At 38.2% G+C, this 20052-nt stretch overlaps 1 protein-coding gene across 1 annotated transcript in view; it reads right to left on the bottom strand.

Annotated features, from left to right (window-relative positions):
• Nucleotides 1–4085: 4085 nt before the first annotated feature.
• The window catches only part of otogl (otogelin-like), a 64121-nt gene continuing 48154 nt past the window's right edge, over nucleotides 4086–20052 (bottom strand). The window contains 19 exon segments of the mRNA XM_042335063.1: nucleotides 4086–4286; nucleotides 5218–5297; nucleotides 8743–8788; nucleotides 9555–9674; nucleotides 10222–10326; nucleotides 10777–10955; nucleotides 11293–11356; nucleotides 11982–12022; nucleotides 12412–12516; nucleotides 13253–13354; nucleotides 13967–14074; nucleotides 14623–14727; nucleotides 15168–15380; nucleotides 15773–15964; nucleotides 16845–16983; nucleotides 18148–18368; nucleotides 18760–18949; nucleotides 19828–19917; nucleotides 20024–20047. Coding sequence (XP_042190997.1) covers nucleotides 4086–4286; nucleotides 5218–5297; nucleotides 8743–8788; nucleotides 9555–9674; nucleotides 10222–10326; nucleotides 10777–10955; nucleotides 11293–11356; nucleotides 11982–12022; nucleotides 12412–12516; nucleotides 13253–13354; nucleotides 13967–14074; nucleotides 14623–14727; nucleotides 15168–15380; nucleotides 15773–15964; nucleotides 16845–16983; nucleotides 18148–18368; nucleotides 18760–18949; nucleotides 19828–19917; nucleotides 20024–20047 — 2325 coding nt within the window.

The raw sequence follows: 20052 nt of genomic DNA on the forward strand, positions 1-20052 counted from the left end.
ACTGTCAGCCCGCAAACCCTCCACTGTCAGCCCGCAAACCCTGCACTGTCAGCCCGCAAACCCTGCACTGTCAGCCCGCAAACCCCCCACTGTCAGCCCGCAAACCCTGCACTGTCAGCCCGCAAACCCCCACTGTCAGCCCGCAAACCCCCCACTGTCAGCCCGCAAACCCCCCACTGTCAGCCCGCAAACCCTGCACTGTCAGCCCGCAAACCCCCCACTGTCAGCCCGCAAACCCCCCACTGTCAGCCCGCAAACCCCCCACTGTCAGCCCGCAAACCCCACTGTCAGCCCGCAAAACCCCCACTGTCAGCCCGCAAACCCTGCACTGTCAGCCCGCAAACCCTCCACTGTCAGCCCGCAAACCCCCCACTGTCAGCCCGCAAACCCTCCACTGTCAGCCCGCAAACCCCCCACTGTCAGCCCGCAAACCCCCCACTGTCACCCTGCAAACCCCCCACTGTCAACCCGCAAACCCTCCACTGTCACCCTGCAAACCCTCCACTGTCAGCCCGCAAACCCCCCACTGTCAGCCCGCAAAACCTCCACTGTCACCCTGCAAAACCCTCCACTGTCACCCTGCAAAACCCTCCACTGTCACCCTGCAAAACCCTCCACTGTCACCCTGCAAAACCCTCCACTGTCAGCCCGCAAACTCTCCACTGTCAGCCCGCAAACCCTCCACTGTCAGCCCGCAAACCCTCCACTGTCAGCCCGCAAACCCTGCACTGTCACCCTGCAAAACCCTCCAATGTCAGCCCGCAAACCCTCCACTGTCACCCTGCAAACCCCCCACTGTCACCCTGCAAACCCTCCACTGTCAACCCGCAAACCCTCCACTGTCACCCTGCAAACCCCCCACTGTCACCCTGCAAACCCCCCACTGTCACCCTGCAAACCCCCCACTGTCACCCTGCAAACCCCCCACTGTCACCCTGCAAACCCCCCACTGTCACCCTGCAAACCCCCCACTGTCACCCTGCAAACCCTGCACTGTCAGTCCGCAAACCCTCCACTGTCAGCCCGCAAACTCTCCACTGTCAGCCCGCAAACTCTCCACTGTCAGCCCGCAAACTCTCCACTGTCAGCTTGCAAGACCCTCAACTGCAGTGGAAAATGGACATAACAACAGCTCCAAGGGCAATGCTCATTCATTTAATCCTGATTTACTGTTCCCACAATTTTAATGCATGTTCTTAATCCTATTCATATTGGACTGGAAATTATTTACCATTAGTTGTTAAGACATTCAATTTGCATACATTGGGTGTTGTATTCTATGACACATTTAGTGATGATAATAATAATAAACACCCACACCAGTGTATCAGTTGCTCTCTAAATGTTTCTGCAATGACCAGGTTTGCAGTAAGGAGGTTCTTTTGGCTGATGTACAAAGGCAGCAGTGAAATGGAACAATAAACTAGCACAATGTGATTTTTTTTCGCTTTCTTGTACTTTTCTCTCTTTTACATCTGAAGGTATTGTCATCGATTAGTACAAGAGTGTGGCACTAAACTGTTAAAATTTTCAGGGACGAGGATCAAACAAGCTTGTTCTGTGTGGTTGACCTGAATAATATTGCTGAATAATATTGTGAATGAGAATGGGGTGGGATGATTCAGGGGTAAGATGTATAACCTCCAGTCACAGCCCATCACAAGAGATTAGCTGGAGGCTTAGCCTCCCCCAAATTTTGTAAAATAAAAACTGTAACTTTAAAATATTAAAAAATATATAAATAACACAAAATGGGCATCATCATAATAATAATCCTTGTATTTGTATAGCACCTATCATATCATTAATATGTCCCAAAACACTTGACTAGAATTGCAGTAGCATGTTGTCACTGTGTATTTGTAAGCGAAAGTGCTTACGTCTAGGAAAATACTGAAATTTTCATTTAATAAGGAGGATGTAGGAGTCTATTTCATTTAGTTTAGTTGTATATTATGTTTACTTACAATTATCTTTGTGTGGAAGGAGGCATGTAAAGTATAACGCCACCACCCCCGGAATTCTTTCCTCAACGTTGAAAAGAGTTTTAATGGTATGGTTTACAGCTGTTTGTGTGATTTCATTTTAGCTTTGTTTTAAAACAAATGCTGGCATTTTATTTTAAATGGTTAAAATTGTTCCTTGTCAATTGTATGTTTTTTCTAGTATGTCCTTTGGATAATAATTTTCAAAAATTAGAAGAACATCAATGAAATTAGGATCTTGGAATATCCATAGTGTAGCCATAAGTTCCCAAAGAATTAAATCTACTTTGTTGCCTTTTGCATACTCTCATTATGAATGCCAGTCCTGGAAAAGTCACATACAGTAAACTTCTGATAACTCATTACTACATGGGAATAAGGACTTGGTAATGAGTTACCTGGAGTGGCAAGTTAGGCATATGTATCAATACATAAATAAATGCAGCCAGAATATAACATTAATAATAATCCTTGCATTTGGTATAGCATCTTATCATGTCTTTGAGACATCTCAAAGCGTTTCACAGAATATACTGTGAAGTGAATTGACTGTATTTTGTGGGTGAAATGCGGCAGCCAATTGCGCACAGCAGTGTCCCACAAGTAAACTTGCCCAACATTTCGCCCTGCCAGGAATCGAACTCAGGTCCCTCGCTTGCAAAGTGAGTGCTCTCATCACTGAGTTACAGGACTCCGCATAGGACTTCTGTAGTAAGCTACAGGACTTCACATCATATTCACATCATTATTACTTAAGTGGTAGTGACAAGTTAAGCCAGGGTTGAGTTATCAAGAGTTTACTGTAATTCCAATTTAGCTCCAAGTTTCTGAATTAGAATTACAGTAAACTCTTGATAATTCAATCCTGTTTAACCCCCACCCCACCCCCAAATATTTAAATAGGGCTGCTGTTGTGTGTATACAAAATGTGTATTCAATTAAGATAGGGTTAATGGAAGTCTTAAAACTAGATTCTTATGCTCCACTGTATTGCATTCTATTTAAAAGGATGATGGATACTTTAAAATGTATTCCTTCTGACAATGTAAGGTTTTCAATGAGAAATATCATCATGGGTTTGTGCACTGATCATCTTGGCAGTTTCTATGAACCAGCAGTTGAGGAAAGGGTGGAAATATCTGGCAAGGGTACCTGACTGGCTGAGAACTGCTAAATAATACAATACCCCGCAGTTATCCATGTCTACATTCCTGTTGTTTTTGTTGAACACCACTCCAGGTGACAGAGAGACTGGAGTCTAAAGTATATTAATATATGCAAGTAGCATTCCTGAGGTCATCTTATTAATCATTTGTACTGTATTTACTGCATCACCAATAATTTCAAACATCCACGTTAACTATTTAGTATTTATTTTGACCTTGAACTTTATGTACAGTAGTCACGCTCAGTCATTTGGTATCCAAAGTGCCTTCATGTTATTCTGGGGTACAAAACACTGTTAAGCGAATAAAGGTTCTGTATAAATGCTAAAGAAATGTTTCAAATACATGTAATGGAGAGTGGATATTGCAGAAGCCACAGTAATTTACTGCAACAATATTTTTTGCAGATTCCGGGAAGCAATGGTAATCGTTTGAATATGGGTTCGGAATATAACTTGTGCCGCAATACAGTTTGAAATGCATAATGTCAGCAATTCTTTGAACATTTTACACTCCTTTACATGTTAGCTGATGGCCCCAAATGACAGGAAAGAAAAAAAAACATTTCAACTACAGGTACTTATGAAATGTATAGGAATTGTATTCAAAACAAATTAAGAAACACATACTTGAGTATATAAAGTAAAGGTTTCAGCCATGTTTGTATTTCAAAACAGGAATAGTTATCACTCAAACAAATTAAACAGTGTTTAAAATAAGTACAATGTATAATTTTCACTATGTATCCAAATAAACTTGATCCAACACTAACCTTGGCAAAATAGTGTAACCACTCACATCAATGCAACTGTTGACAAAGTAACATAATTCTATAGTTAATTTACAAGTGTTTATTATTAAACAAAAACAAGGTTTGATGCTGCTCAGAAATGCACTTTAAAAGAGCTGTAGACTAGAAGGAAGATTAACATATTTAATTCCATCTACAGGAACAGTCTGTTGGCTCTTGAAATATAAAGTCTATCCAAGTTGAATTTCCTGTGCAGAAAAGTGGTACAATCCGATCGCTTAGCCCACCTTCTCTGCAGCATTTGCAGAATTTTGCATAGCCGTTGATATTGGAGTTGAAAATCACAGCAGATGGGCATTTGCCATCACAGGAAGCCACGTTTACCTGGCAAGAGGAAGAATAACTTGTTCAATCATCCTGGTTTACAAACTAGGATTGTGCTATAAAATCTATCTACTAACTACAGATAATCTGTTAATGTTTTGCTTGATTCTCAAGGACATACTTTTTCTAAAGCAAATCATTCCGTTTTCTATTATTTAACGTGCCTTTATGCAAAATGCCCGAGATAGATTGTATGAATGGAATGGGCACTCCGTCTCTGTGGAGGGATGCATCCTGCTTACCTAATTTCAAAAGTATTAGGCACATGTTGGCAAGGCTTGGGGTCCCTAGAGTGTGTGTTGGAGTGCTGCTGGAGTCTAACCAGTTAAAACTGCATAGCGTGCCATTGATAATAATACTTTCATTTGATATACCGCCTTATCACGTCGTTGAGACATCTCACAGCACTTCACAGAATATACTGTAAAACAAATTGACTGTGCAATTTCTGAGTGAAATGTGGCAGCCAATTATGCACAGCTGTGTCCCACAAATAGTCGTGGATTGAGTGACCAAATTGTTTTTATATGAGGGGCTTATTACCCCCTTGATATTGCTGTCTTGGAAGCTTCTCCGCTGCTTTCCAGCTAGGACCACCCTACCCATTATGGCTTTGTTTTGTAGGGTTAACAGGAGCTGAGTGGGATGACTCCCTGCCTCCAATGACTGGTCTGCCCCTCCAGGTCCTGCAATGAATCAGGTTATCTGTGCTATTATCAGCAGTGTCCTGAAATACTGCGGACCCGTTTGGCTCAGGAACTGGATTACCGAGACTGCCACAGAGAGCTGGCGCGATTCCGATATTCCTTTGCCAAATATGTCACCTTGGAGCCAGTTCAGCTGAGCTGGTTGCTGAGAAAACTGGAAATTAAACAGCACTTCTAATATTGTTTTGATCCACAAACATAAATGAAATTTGAGTTGTACATACAGAACTAGTGGTGCGGCAGTCATCTTTTCTGATGATCATTCTGACAGCTAATTTCTGGCAAGGCTTTCCATCTTCTTTGCCTAGTAACAAATGAATACATTATGAAATTTTAAACATTGGAATACATTGTTATTATGCCGTTGCAAAAACAATCATTAATATTAATCTCAAATTGTGCCCTTATCTGTTTCATAAATAGGATGAAGTCATTAAGAGCTTGAATTGTCTTAAATTATTGCACAGTAAAGTACAGATTCAAGTCTTGAGCATTAAGTCCAACCTCATCTTAGTATTTTCAGATCAATGACTTTCTATTCCAATTTCTATAAAGTGATAGCAGCTACAATAAAACTTGTACACGATCTTAAATCAATTGACTGAAGGAAATGTTAATCATAACTTCTCCTCATCTCTGCATAGTATTAAATTATATCCAATAGAAAACTTTGATTTTACTAATACAGTGAAACACCACCAATCCTTGCAATTAATTTAGTGCCTCTAAATGCCAGGATGTCTCAAAGTACTTCACAGAATTTACTGTAAAGTGTAATGACTGTAATTTGTAGGCGAATCTGTTCATTTGGAAATAATTTCATATTATAATCTCAGAACAACACTCAGTAGCACTTAAAATGACACGTCTGAGAATAACACAAAAAGGTAATGGAAAAATATTTCACAAAAAAGAAATTTACCACATGGCAGAGCCCCAGCCTTTGCAAAAAAAGAGATTAATTGACAAGAACTCGGAACATTGAGTCAGAGCACAATCTCACACAACATTAAGCAACATAACATTAAGAAACCATTAGCAATAAGAACATTTCCCATTAAGAGCACGTGGCTATTTAACATGAGAACATTCTTGGTAGATTTCACTATACTCTCCTTAACCATGGAACCGACAGAAGGATTTCTAGGAAAAAAGTTTGAAAGAAGAGCCATATTTTATCTCATTAACTACCGACCAACATTTCATTTTAAACCTAACTTCTTGTCACGTTTGCAATTGATACTGATAATTGAGTGTCACATATGTAATAAATACTGCCGGTGTCTGAAATATTGTATCACCTGCCTTATGAGTTTAGAATCAGCTTCTTGAACTGGCAAAAGGGAGAAAAAACAGTCACAAAGGAAGCTAGGTCAAAATGGAAGGCACATTGGAATGGGATCTCAGAAGGTATCTGCTGGGATTCTCCTGTTCCTAGTATTACAATATAATAACAATCTTTGCATCTGATAATGCGCTGTACATATTGAGACGTCTCAAAGCACTTTGCAGGATTTTACAGTGAGATGTAGTGACTGTACATCTTCTATTTCCTACCTCTTTGCCCTCCCTCACCCCAACCCTGCCCCCACCATGCTCGGATCCTGATCCCCGACTGATCAGCACTTTGAGTTGTCCTCCCGACATGAAAGGCCCTTTACAAATGTAATTTTGTTGTTGTTGTATTTTGTAGGCAAACTACAAAATATGTACATAAATTATCTGAATTTGTGGAATCATTGCAAAGTAGTTGCATTTCCAGGTGACAATAAGCTAAAGTTGGAGGGGAACGGGATAAGGACCATGGAATCACAGGGGGCAGCAAAGATCTAACAAAGAAAACAAATTGAACTGAATTTCAATACAATTAAATAACAAGTTACTACATGTAGGATGACCCCCATAAAGAGAAAGGGTTGAGTTATGTGCAATAATTAGGTAAGAAAGTTCCAGGTGGAATTTCATCTTCAGTGTGCCTTAACCTCAACTTTGCTCAGTTTCGTCTAGTAGAAATCTTCCCATTTCCTACTGATTCTGACACGGTTTGAGTGAGATTCGCAATTGAATGACAAATTACACATCAGCACATTTCAGTGACAAACTAGCAAACGTGGCTTGTAAAAATAGGGTGGGAATCAACTCCTGTGAGTTGGAAGATGGCACTTAAAAATAATTAACAGCAAATAACATGGTTACAAAAAACAACTAGCACATCATCTCCATCTACCACCCTCAAAAAACAAGTAAAATTTATTCTATGAATAATGTTTTAAACATCATGCATTTCACATAAAATTGGCTTATGGTAACATTTTTGTCGTCGAAAAAGACACTGAAATTTAAAAAATATATACAGTAATGGGAATAGTACCTGTGTCACAATTAGTACTACCAGTAGGGACTACTGGGCTAATGGTAAAAGGTAATAAACCCAATCCAGAACCTGGCAGAATTATCAATATCAGTTTATTGTAAATAACAGTGTAAATTACATTGAAATATGACAATTTCTGGCATGCATTAGATTAAGCTGGTACGTAAGAATATGTTGCTGTTTTAAATGGGTTAAGTATAAACACAAGCTGGTGTTTGAACTTGGAAGGCCATTCAAGTGCACATGCTTTTAGTCTGTGATGGCATGTTTATAAATCAACACTAAAGAATCACAGGTAAGCAGGTGATTTGGTGCAATCTCTGCAGTCACATCAATTTATGATGATGTACAATTCTGAAGTATAACAGTTTTTTTGTGTTTGTGCAAACTGCTTTCCCTTGCAATGGATTTTCTTTGGAAAAATACACACACTATAATGGATGTAGAAAGAGTTAAAAGGTTAAACAGCAATATTTACTTTGAATTGTTAGTTCCCCCCACACCCCCATTCAGTTGCATATGCTTGCAGTTTGCAGCAATGAAAAACAAATAATATGAATGAAAAAAAGCAAACCTAAAGGAAAGAACATTTAAAAAAAATTAGAAAGAAAGGGGTTTACATGGAATGATACATGATAAGGCAGAGGAACAGGCCATCGGCCCAACTAATCTGTATCTCTGTATAAGTTCATTCGAGCTCCCACCCATCCTATTCCCCTCACCTGTTGTTCCTCCATTGAGGTTTGTGGAGAAGTTAATATATTCAAATCATTCAGAAAGTAAGTTATTCTAAGAAAATAAGCAAAGCAAAGCAGTGTTGCCCTCCCCAGCTAACAGAGGTTAAAGGTTTTGAATAAGGTTCATTGAAAATTAAAGAAGTGAGCTTCAGGCTGATAACTGCATGAGTTATTATTGTCTCTGTTCCACACTTATATCTATTGAAGGGAAAAATAATCTAAAGTTGCAATTACAGTTTTGCTTCAATGTTATTACAGTATGTTATTCCAGAATTCTGCCAGACATTAAGGTACTTCCAAACTGAATGGAAGGGGTGTTAATTCCTAATTATATTCCTAATTTACATTTCCAAAGAGGAAATAAGGTGGCATCTATTTCTTGTTTACTTAACAGTTATACTCCAGAATAATAAGGTCGAGATCAACCGTGCCAGCAGCCCGCATGGTTTAGACTGCAGCCCCAGAGAAGCAGTGCAATAAGACGGACACGACTTTTTATAAAATGTTATCTTAGCACCGTTCACCCAGATTCAAATACTACATGCTTTCCTCCTTCATTCTCCCAGTAATTCAGTTTTATACCACAGCACTCCGAAACCAAAGCCAAACAAGCACAATATGCAGCCTTGCTCACTTACAAGTCTTGCAGCAGCCATCCACGTAGGTCTTTACGATTCCCCCATTCTGCAAAAATGTTAACATTTTAACACAAGTACCATTAAAACGGCCTAACGCCTTTTGTTAGTGATCACAGGAATGCATTGCGTTAAGTTTCCTGCAGTGGCATGGTGGCAATTACTAATTTCCAATATTGTAGCTTCACTCAGATTCTCTCTTTCCATTTGGGTGGCAGTACATGCCAGGTTACGATTCCATAGCAAGATTGAGTTCTCTGGTCCTCATACCACATAGCCTTTTTTTATGTCTGACACTGGATAGTGGCTATTGACTGACATCTACCACAATTATACATTGCTGGCTCGTACACACACTTCCACATGCAGGATAATGTATTCTCAGCTTTCTGTCAATGTAGAACTGTTTGCCTGACAAGCCAGTTGTATATGTGCAGGAGAACTGCAACGTATCAATAATTCTATGATATTGCACACTAGAGGCAGCAGCACCAGAACAATTTAATTTAAGTGCTAGTTTGAATCGCTTATATTTTCTTCAACTAAATACAGACCCTCACAGTGGTGCAAATAATTATTAAAGAGGCACACGGAAAGCTAAACTTAACTTTATTATAGGAACACAGGTCCAAAAAAAAAGACTATTATACTCTGATTGCTCTCACATCAAATACCATGTCTTGTCATCTCACATAACTCTCTAACTATTTCTTTAAAGATAAATCATTCGAGTAAGCATAGCATTCCAATACATTATACATCCCAATGTGATATGCAGAAGGGATATCTAGTGCTCCAGTGTGAAGAATACAAACCTGTATACATTCAGTGTCATTAAACGGTGGGCAGACAACTCCAGAGCCAAGTATCGCAACCCCAACAGCAGTCTCCAGACATTCATATCTGATGCAGTTTGAAACCCAAGATGTTCCTGCCTGGAGTGAGAGACAGTCAGCATAAAGAGAGTTACAGTATCATTGCTTCAGCTGCTATTATTTTACTGAATTTAATTTGAATGTAGAATAATGCTCCGTTCATTCTGTACCTTTACCCAGGGAAGATGAGTAACCTATTCAGCTGGCTCCAACAATTTATTCGTTCACAGCATTGCTTCTTTAAAATCTGATCCCTGGTCTAATTTGAGCAAATAGGTAAGAGACATTTGTCCTGCAGCCCAATAGTTGCTCTATAACAAAAGGACAGTTGGGCTATCTATCTAATCTGGAGGACTATAGGTGAATCTTGGCTGTTTGAGAACAGGAAATGGGCAACATCTACAACAGCTGCTTGTGGGTTAGGAAGAAGGGGGCTGAGATACACAAACAGCATAGACTGGGATTTAAAAAGTCTGATCTATACAGCCATCACTTAGTCTTTTGCATAGACATGTGGATACACTGAGTTCAAACCTTAGATTTTGCTTGTGATACAATTAAAGGAAAGTGGATTAGAGGTAAGAACTGTTCTAATGGTCAAACATACCTTGTTTAAAATGGTTTCTCCACTCTCATTCTCAGATGGGCATGAAATATTCTTACAAGAACCACAGCAAAAGTGAGGGTCAGATGAAGGAATGTAGACTTGATGCTATTGATAAGTAAAATAATACAATAAATCCACAACATTTCCAAAATGTTGTATATTTTGGGCAATTATCTTGACAGTATATTCCGTGAAAGCACCCAACATAAGGTGCTAAATCAAATGCAAGAATTATTACTATTAAAATTGCAGGGTCTCTGATAAAAGTCGTCAGTGAAATCAGTTTAGCTTTGGGGTAAATCAATACCAATAAGGTACACTACCAACCCAAGCTAACTGTGAATTAGATAAAGAGAAAATGTAGATCAAAACTGTACAGGCGTGTTTAATTGTGTAGTTATTATTATTAGTTTACCACCAACGAAAAGCATTAAAGGTAATTATTTTCATTGATGAATTATTATACAATAAGACTTCTGGATAGACCTAGACAGCCTTCAAAAGAGGATACAGTCAAGTTCTCACTAGTGGCAGTAAATGTTTATATATACTTACAGGTTCACATTTTTCTGAACAGGCAACTATGTTAATCTCCATTGAATGGAACTCAGTAACAGGATCTATCGAGTGCAAACAATTGACTGTGTGACACAGTTCACCTTCAAAAGACTGGATCATTGACTGGCCAGGTTTCAAGACAGTCACACCTTGGAACAGGCACACTTTATCCTTTTCTGAAACAAATAATAAATCTTAATGTGTATAGCGCGACTTACAATTACACTTGATTTATAACCAAAATTATTCAGCTAAAATAGTCAGCATTATTACTTTTTAGCATTTATCCCCATTTTTAATACAATGCTTCTTAACGCTCAATCTAGTAACATTTCATAGTCTGAATAAAGCTATCAGGGTACAGTAACAACTGCCTACAATCATCAACAAGCAATTGTAAAGAATTTACAAAGGTGTGGTAAGTGCATTTAATGCTTCATAACCTTAATTTTTCTGCACAATCCAATAAGGACCAGTAACAATGATCAAAACACAGGCTTTGATACAACTTACTGCAGATATAGCGAATGCAGCCACAGACATTGTGAAAGTCAGGATCCTCTTTGAGAACTTCTCCCTGAGTTTATTAATAAATCAGAAACTTGAATTATTCATCAAATTTTTAAAAAGTACTATTATAAAGCAACATACAGCAACAATGCAATACAAAGTTAGCAGACAGTGTACTGAATCCTTGTTTTACTATTGGATGCAAAAGAAAGTATTAATGTAGAGTCAAATCACTCGGTCTGACGATAAGGCCAATTATTATCTCAGCATTTGTGAGTCATCTACTAGTGATTATATTGAATGTTTCAATGTGTTTTATGCTGACTTGTGGGTACATTAAAGCACTTCTCAGTGCCTTATGCATTAACAGTCCAGAATAATGAACAACTGTATGTTCATCATGACCATAAGATTGTGTTGTAATTGAGAATATGTACATAGATGCATTAGCTTCACTTCGTTCTTATACAATGTACCACATTACACCAGTATAAGAAAGCAACTAGGTGATCTAAAAGAGAACTTAGGAGGAATTTCTTCCCACAGATGGCCCTGATGTAATGTGGACGGGCTGTTTACAATCAGGTTTCCTGCTCCAATAGTGGAAATTAAACTGCTTTGTTTCCAGCAGTGTAAACACAGCGATAACAAACCAAATGGAGAATATTCTCACTAAAAATACTTAAACGCACCACTTTACATGATGTAACATCCGAAATTTCACAGTTGCATTCTGGAAAACAAGAATGGAAGAGGTTTGAATATTTCAAACGTCCCCCGACCCACCCACTCCACCATTGGCAGGAGAGCCTTCAGCCACTCTGCCCCCAACCTCTGGAATTCCATCCCCCAATTACTCCACGTCGCCCCTTCCCTAGCCTCCTTCAAGACCCGCCTCAAAACCCTCCTCTTTGACCATGCCATCGGTCCCCCCCCTTTCCCCTCCCCTCCCTTCTGCCTCCCTGACCCCACTCGGGTCTGAAATGCTGTATACTGTCCAAAGCCTTGGGACGTCCTCCTGACGTGAAAGGCGTTATACAAATATAATCTTGTTGCTGTTGTTCAAAGCAATCTTAATTCATTTGAAACTTTCTGCTTAAACATAACTTAAGTGGTCGTTACCGCATTGCCATTCAGGGCAGCAGATCTCTGGAACATCTTTCTTTACCAACTTTGTTCCAGATTCACAACTCTTGTCAGGCGGAGGACACATATTGGCATCACAGACTGAAGGAAAAGGGGAAATGGAGGCAAAAGAAGAATCACTTCAGAGTATTTATTTCAGTAAGGATTTAAATGCTTCATATTTGCATAGGTTAACAATACCATCGTTTTTTCAAGCTTGACTCTAAGGTGCTCAGTCAATAGTTCATGTTCCAGTGTGAGACACAGACACGGTTGAAACACAAGATGCAATTTGCAATGCAAAAACAAAAATATTGTTGACTCGAGATTACTTATTTTGTGATGCTAATGCACCAGGAATAAGTGCTTTTGGCACAGGGTGCTTGCTGAAATTATCAACCCCTTTCGTGGAAGCATTTAGCAGAGAAACAAGAGAGCAACATAAAGGAGGAACAGGAGGTGATTTAAGAAACAAATATGAAGCTCAGAGAGAAAGAGGTAGTAGATGCAGGCAAGCAAAAGATGGCGGGAGGGAACAGAGAGGAGTATGGAAAGGAGACACCAAAGAGACAGAGAAGCAGAGACTCAGAAAGGATTAAAACATTTAGATAATCCATCTCCTCACATTCATTCTTATCCCATAGACTTCACTTACATATATGCAACATACATAAACTACTATTCTCCATCACACATTGAACAAAGAAGAAGTGAGAGAGTGAGGTGACCATAGATGCGATCGAAGAGGTAGGTCCAGATGTGATTTAAAGATGGATAAAGAGGTTTACTTTGAAATGGTCACAGAATGTTGTAACAGCAAAGGTAGTGGTTGACTCACCACAGTGGTACAGCGGACAGCACCGGTTTGTGCTGTTGAGATCTACTGCAAGGATTTCTCCTTCACTGCATATGGGAATTGGGTCAATGCAAGATTCACACACTGGAAAATTAAAAAGGAATTAAAGAATGAGAAACTATTCTCATTATGTAAATGCTAAATATTTTTAAAAGCAAACATGGCATTTATTTGCAGTAAACACCTGATCAACCTTTTTTTATAAGGAAATTAAGGTACTAATGCTTGATGATAATAATTATCAATCTTGCATTTGATTTAACAGATTATTGTGTCATTGAAACATCTCAAAGCACTTCACAGGAATTATTGTAACATGTAATGACTGCAGGCAACTCTTGTAGCACAAGTTTTAAGTCTAACTTTTAATTGTGATGGCCATACAATCTAGTTGATAAGAGCAAATGCTTTTGGTAATCAGAAACTTCTGACGTTATCCATTGTCAATATCCATATCTATTTATCCTCTTAATTTTTTTTACATTGGGATTTCTGTTATATACTCGCTATATACACATTGAGACTCATGAACATCAACCATCATACTACATGTAGAAAACAGACACCATTTTTTCGAGTCTCACAAGGATATGGGTGAATAGCAAAAACAATTGGAAACTTTTAATGAAAAAATATTTTACATACAGTAGATTTTCTAGTATGTTGCAGTCATGGCTTGGCATGCCATATTCTTACCACATTGAAAGGAGAAACAGCAGGAGTAATCCTTGCGCACTTCGACAAGAAACTGATCCTCCCTACATTCAGGGGGTGAACTAGTTGGGCAGGGCAGTGGGTCACATTCTGTGCAGGAAAAGGAAATAGACAACATTACGGGGGGCTTGTACTCAGTGCAGCAGCTTCACAAACACTAAAAATAATAATCACCATTTCATATTTTGTATTGTTCCAGCATTTAAAACAATTAAATATTTTCAATGTTCTTCATTATCCCAACTTTCACATTTGATAAACTTACTTCAATATACTTTTCTGATCTACACAGGAACATTTTGAGTAGAATTTTGCTTGTGATAACCAAAATCTTTTTACAAATAGACGTATCCATTATGGAAATTGGCCACAGCTACTTCTGCTAAAGTAGTTCCCTCCAGCCTATATTGTAAGATCTTCATAATTTCCAAAATTTGTTTATTCTTCTATTATTATTACCTCTCACAATATTATCAAAATAATGAACATGCAAATGAAAAGATGCAAGTAAGGCTATATGAATATCTAGATTAATCCAGACATAAAAATATGCAATTCAGTCCTTTCCCTGAACACAGGACTTGAATCTCAGATTCTCACAGTGCTTATTCCTGTTAAATCAATCTCTGACAACTTACCACATCTGTAATCAGGACAACATGAAATGCTGCTGTAGCCTATTACCAATTTATTTCCATTCTCACACGCTGGAACTTCATTGCCACATATTGTCAGATTGCATTCTGAAAATATAAGTGATCAGAGGATTTAAATTTTTCATGACAATATTAACTTTTGCTGCTTTAAAGACACAGTGCACTTTTCATTGTGATACATTCAAAATTATGCTTTATATATAGAAAAGTACCCATCATTATTTTACAGCACAGTAGTTTATTTTGACATAAGATCTCTCTCTCTCTCGTTTGCCTTTGTCACACTGCGCGGTGAGCTCAGAACTTTACATTCAAAAAAACATGTTCTGAATATTATGAAGTAGGATTATAAACCAAAGATCTTTGATCATATTGAAATGGAAACATAAATTTGAATTCAATTCACTTTCAAATACCTCTAATAATGTATTTTTTAAACAAGGGTACAGTACTTCTTATTAAAAAAGTTTCTGCCATCTTTAATGAAGTTTATTGTATTGCTCGATACTAATTAATTTAACACATACCACAAATCTTCTTTGGGCAACAGACTCCCTCCTCAATGACATTGATAACCACTTCTCCCTCCCGTTCACAGATTGGTGATGATACTTCACTGCAAGTGGGTTTCACTGCAATAATTGTTCCATTGTCCAAGCATTTCTGCATACAGCATCCTCTTTGTGATCCATTCCAAGTCTCACTCGCTGACCTTGGCCTGCCTTCATTGTCCGTGCAAGCTGGGGAGATAAAATACACAAACAAGCAACTAAGCAGCAAGAATTAACTGTCCAGTCTCAGGTTGACAGTAATTTTGCACTGTGAAATAATGTTTATGTCTCTGTCCCTCAGTGTCTATAAAACAAATCAAACACTGTACAGATCCAAACTCCTCACTTCTCCTCACTACTCATGTGATCTTTAAAATAGTCCACCTTCACCAAAAGAGAACAACAATAACAACTAACAAGATTACTTACTGTTAAGGTTGTAATACGGGAATAAGAATGACAAAAATGGATAAAAGTATAAGCAATTTCATTGAACCCAACATCTGAGAAGCTGTATATATATAGTAGCAATTGTAGCAGTTGTTACCAATAGGCAATTGCCAATGGCTCTGGATACTAACCGCACTGTTGCTCTGTAACACAGTAGTTAGAGTCCGGTTGATGAAGTACAGTTCCGTAGGGACAGACACAACTCTCGCTGATGAACAAACAGGTTGAATCATTCTCCAAATAGAAGTCCTTATTCTGGCATGTTTTACTCTCACAAGCTGGTACACAAGGTTGGTATTCCATACCCATTGGGCAGCTAAGTGCTGTATGTACCGAAGTAAAATAATTATTAGATTATTGAACATTTTTTTTCAAATGTAGACTGTAGAGTTTACTTAAAACAAAATATGTTAAGATTAAATTTTTTTATGATATAAAACTGACAATATAATATCGCATAGCAAATCGAATTCTGTTATTGAAACTTCTGGATCACAATTATATTCATCATCATTTATTGCCCTTTGGGATGTCCTCCCAATGTGAAAGGTACTATATAAATGCAATTTGTTGTTGTACTACAGAAATCCAAATACTGGGTGTACCACTGAAAAAGACACATCTGAATCTTCTATGTCAAATGTCTCTGCAGTTCCCACTTACGCCCGCTAAGTGATTGCTATTCTGTTTAAACAGCTAAACTGATTACTGTTGCATTGTGTCCTTAATATTAATATTGAAATCTGGTTCTCCACATTATTTGAGAGGCCCTATGCATATAAAAAGAGTGTAGATAATTGGTCATCAAGCAAAATACAAATTGGCTACAATATTAATCAAAATGGTATAACTTTCAGCATAAGTTATACTGTCACATTGTGTCAGCCCTTGCGTGTCTGCCTATCTGTAACTCTATCTTTAACTCAACATCGTACATAAACAGATTTCTAAATAAACACTTGCCTTCACTCTGCAGGTTCGTAATCACCCTGTGCAGGAAAATTGAATTCCGACTAATTTATACACATGTGCATAACTACATTTTCCCCCCAGTATTGAGGCCTTGAGTTCAATTCCAAATTGTAACCCATTGTGAATAAATTGACCTGAGGAAAGTTGTCATTGCAAATACCCAAAGATGTACTATACTTTGTTTCAAAGAACTATGAAAAGTCTCAATTTTAAGAAAGTCTTACAACTTACGACAAAAGTTTGGAGTTCTCCACTGAATACAAATGTTGTATTTGTTGCAAGCAGCTGCATATACAGCCAGAGCATCGCACTGATGGGTCGTGTAGTGAAAATCCCGAATCCACAGCTCACAAAATATCTCTGGAGTAACCTTAGGGTGAAAAGGAACATCAGATACAACATGAAACAATCCATGCAGCACCTTTCAAACTTGGTTAGAAATCAGCCTCTACTATTCTAATCGTGTTTCATATACCCAGCATTTTCTGACCTGGTTTACTATTTCATTGCTTTTGCTACAAATCTTTGAAACTGAGCCTGAAATGAAACAGAACTTACTTACCTGAATATTTCACAACAGTATCAAATTATACATATTGTAAACTCTAAAATATATATTGCCAGTGTATTGTAGTGGGTTAGGGTTACATTTTAATTAATAAAGCTGTTCCTAATGTTTGAGAATTTTTAATACTGTAGTATTAGTGGGGGGAGGAGGGATAAAACACTGGACAATGTGCATTACAGGTCAACACCCACAGTCTCTATTGTAGAGACTGGGGTTATTGCTGGGGTTTAGTTTGTTGTGTAGTTCATGTTACCTGGCGAGGCCTTTATATTTGTAATTCATCTGTCAGATATCAGTGAATCTAACCTACATAATATTGAAATCTGTTCCACTGATATATTTCACCACGGAGCTGTACTGACTGGTACATTTAACAGCAAATATTGGCTACACTTACAAATGGATTCCGTTCCAGTCAGTAATTGCTTATTAATGTTTGATGTATTCCACTACCAGAATCACAAGATCATAATAGAGGTTTGAATGAAGAAAGCCCTTCAACCCATTTCATCTACTCATTCCAGAATACCTTACCATTACTGCATCTAACTTTTTAAATAAGCCCAATGTCCAGTTCTCTCTGCTTCATGTTAAACTAATCCAGCTGCTGATACACTTGCAAAGAATTTAATTCCTTGTGTCTGCGCTAAACTTGCTCTTCACAACCCTAAACCCATAAATGAACCCATGTCCTGCTGCCTTGGCATATCTGAAAGTGTCATTATGGATTTATTTTCTTTCTCCCTTTTAACATTATATAATAACCCTTGTGCTTGATATAGTTTGATATATCTTGCCAAAATGTCTCAAAGTGCTTCTCAGGATTTACTCTAAAGTGGTGTGACTGTACGTGTTGTGGGCAAGCCTTAACCACTCTTAATCAGGTCCCTTTGTGCAACTATTTTAGTAACCCATGACTTACATTTGGGGTTACATTCTCTTCTCAATTCTAAATTCTCTTCTTACCTGCTGGTGACACTGTGTCCAGGGGCTTTGGTTCAGCATTTCAAAACAAGCAGTGCAGTTGGCAGTGGTGCAGTTCTGCTTTCGGCATCTAAAACAATCAGTCTCTCGTCCAGATGTTTCAACCATCCAACTCTCAAGGAAAAGACCAATATTTTCCACTTCTGTAATGAAGGTCCCATTTGGCAGCTTGAGGTCATCAGCAGGGCTGCCATTACAACAGCCTAAAACCAAAAGAAATTCATTGGCCTGAGAGTTAGTGGTAGGATTACTATTGCAACTGATCCTGCTGATGAGTTAGACCAACGGCAATCAGGCCTATGCATTAAGTTAACTTTATTCACATACAGTGGGATGTACAAGTAAAATGTTCTGAATTAAATATAAACTGTGTAAGATCATTGTGATAATTCAGCAAACAATTCCTCTATTGCAAGTATTGCAGGTACTTTATTTTTCACTGGCATTATGTATTACTTAGCACCATCCAAAGCATTTTTGTTCAAACTTATATTTATTTGTTCCAATGAAAGATTAACACAAGTCTCACACTATGCCATTTGTTATTATTATAATATTTTCCCAATAGGGAATTAGTATCTAGAGTTTACTCACCACACAGCCCTTTAGTGCTTATGGTTCTGTTGGAAGGCAAACCAAACTCTAAGACAATAATGCCTGTGCTGCGATACCACTGAATAGTAACCCCAGCTGGGGTATGAATCAGGTACATTGTTCCTGTGTCCACTATATGGAAGCCAAGCTTTGTGAATGGGAGCCGAGCATGTCTAGAGTTCACCGTTGTCTGGAAACCAAAAGCACAATCAGTAAATCTCCTTATAAAATGTTCAGCGCAAGCTCTACAATTACACATTTTTAACTATTCATGATCACAGATTGATGTACAGTGATCACAGATTGATATACAGTGACTTTATTAAGTGGAGTTTATTAAGTCACTGTCAGTCAATCTGCACGTCAATAAATAGCCTTTCTGCACACGATTTGCTAACCTTTGGACAGAGGGTATGATCTCAAGAAAAATACTCAGTGTTTACTTATAAATCTTCAAGCTTATTTCAAAATATAGGTACCATTTACTGCCCTCTTAAGACCTTTTGTTGGGGACTGTGGCTCTAGGCTCTTAGTTGAGATTAATGCTTTTCACATAGATCTTGGCAGTCAGCAAAAAAGAAGAGGGTTTCAATTTAGTCTGTATGGATTTATCTCAGAGTCCCTCCGTCTCACCCCCACTATAAACCCTGCCTTAAGGCTACCTCTTCAACTGCACTTTTAGCCATCCTTTCTGTCTCTCCACCCCCCAACTGTGTGAAGCATTTTGAGATGTCCTCCTGACCTAAAATGAGCTATTATAAATGTAAACTGCCAGTTGTGTATTTCTTTATATGAAATGATACTGTTAATACTTTCTAATGTGTTCTTATTTATTAATTTGAGTATTGGCCAGATAATTGTGGGTGTTTGACCAAAAATCGCATGGTCACTCCACTTTAAAGCGCTGTGAAGCACTTTCGGTTATTCTCCCAATGCAAAACGTGCTATATCAAATGCAAGGATTATTATTGTTAAAATGAGTTAATTGTGGTACCAAAGATTATTGGGAATAGAATAGCACTGACTGCTCCCTCACTTAATAGAATCACTCTTAAAAGTGCAACTCACCGTCCTTTCCAGTCGATTGATCAGAACTTTGTGGGTCCTTGAAGTGATGTTCAGTTTTTTAAAGCACAATCCAGAATTTCCTCCAGGCACCTCAACAGCAAAAGCAGGGATAGTAAATAAACTAATTTCACCCAAACATCACCTTAGCTTAACTAAAGTTTTCAAACAAACAAAAATGAAATCAATGTGTACTTACAGGGCGCCTTATGGAATTTGCACTCTGTA

This window comes from Callorhinchus milii, unplaced genomic scaffold, assembly GCF_018977255.1.
Source record: "Callorhinchus milii isolate IMCB2004 unplaced genomic scaffold, IMCB_Cmil_1.0 Scaffold5, whole genome shotgun sequence".
NCBI classification, from domain to species: Eukaryota; Metazoa; Chordata; class Chondrichthyes; order Chimaeriformes; family Callorhinchidae; genus Callorhinchus; species Callorhinchus milii.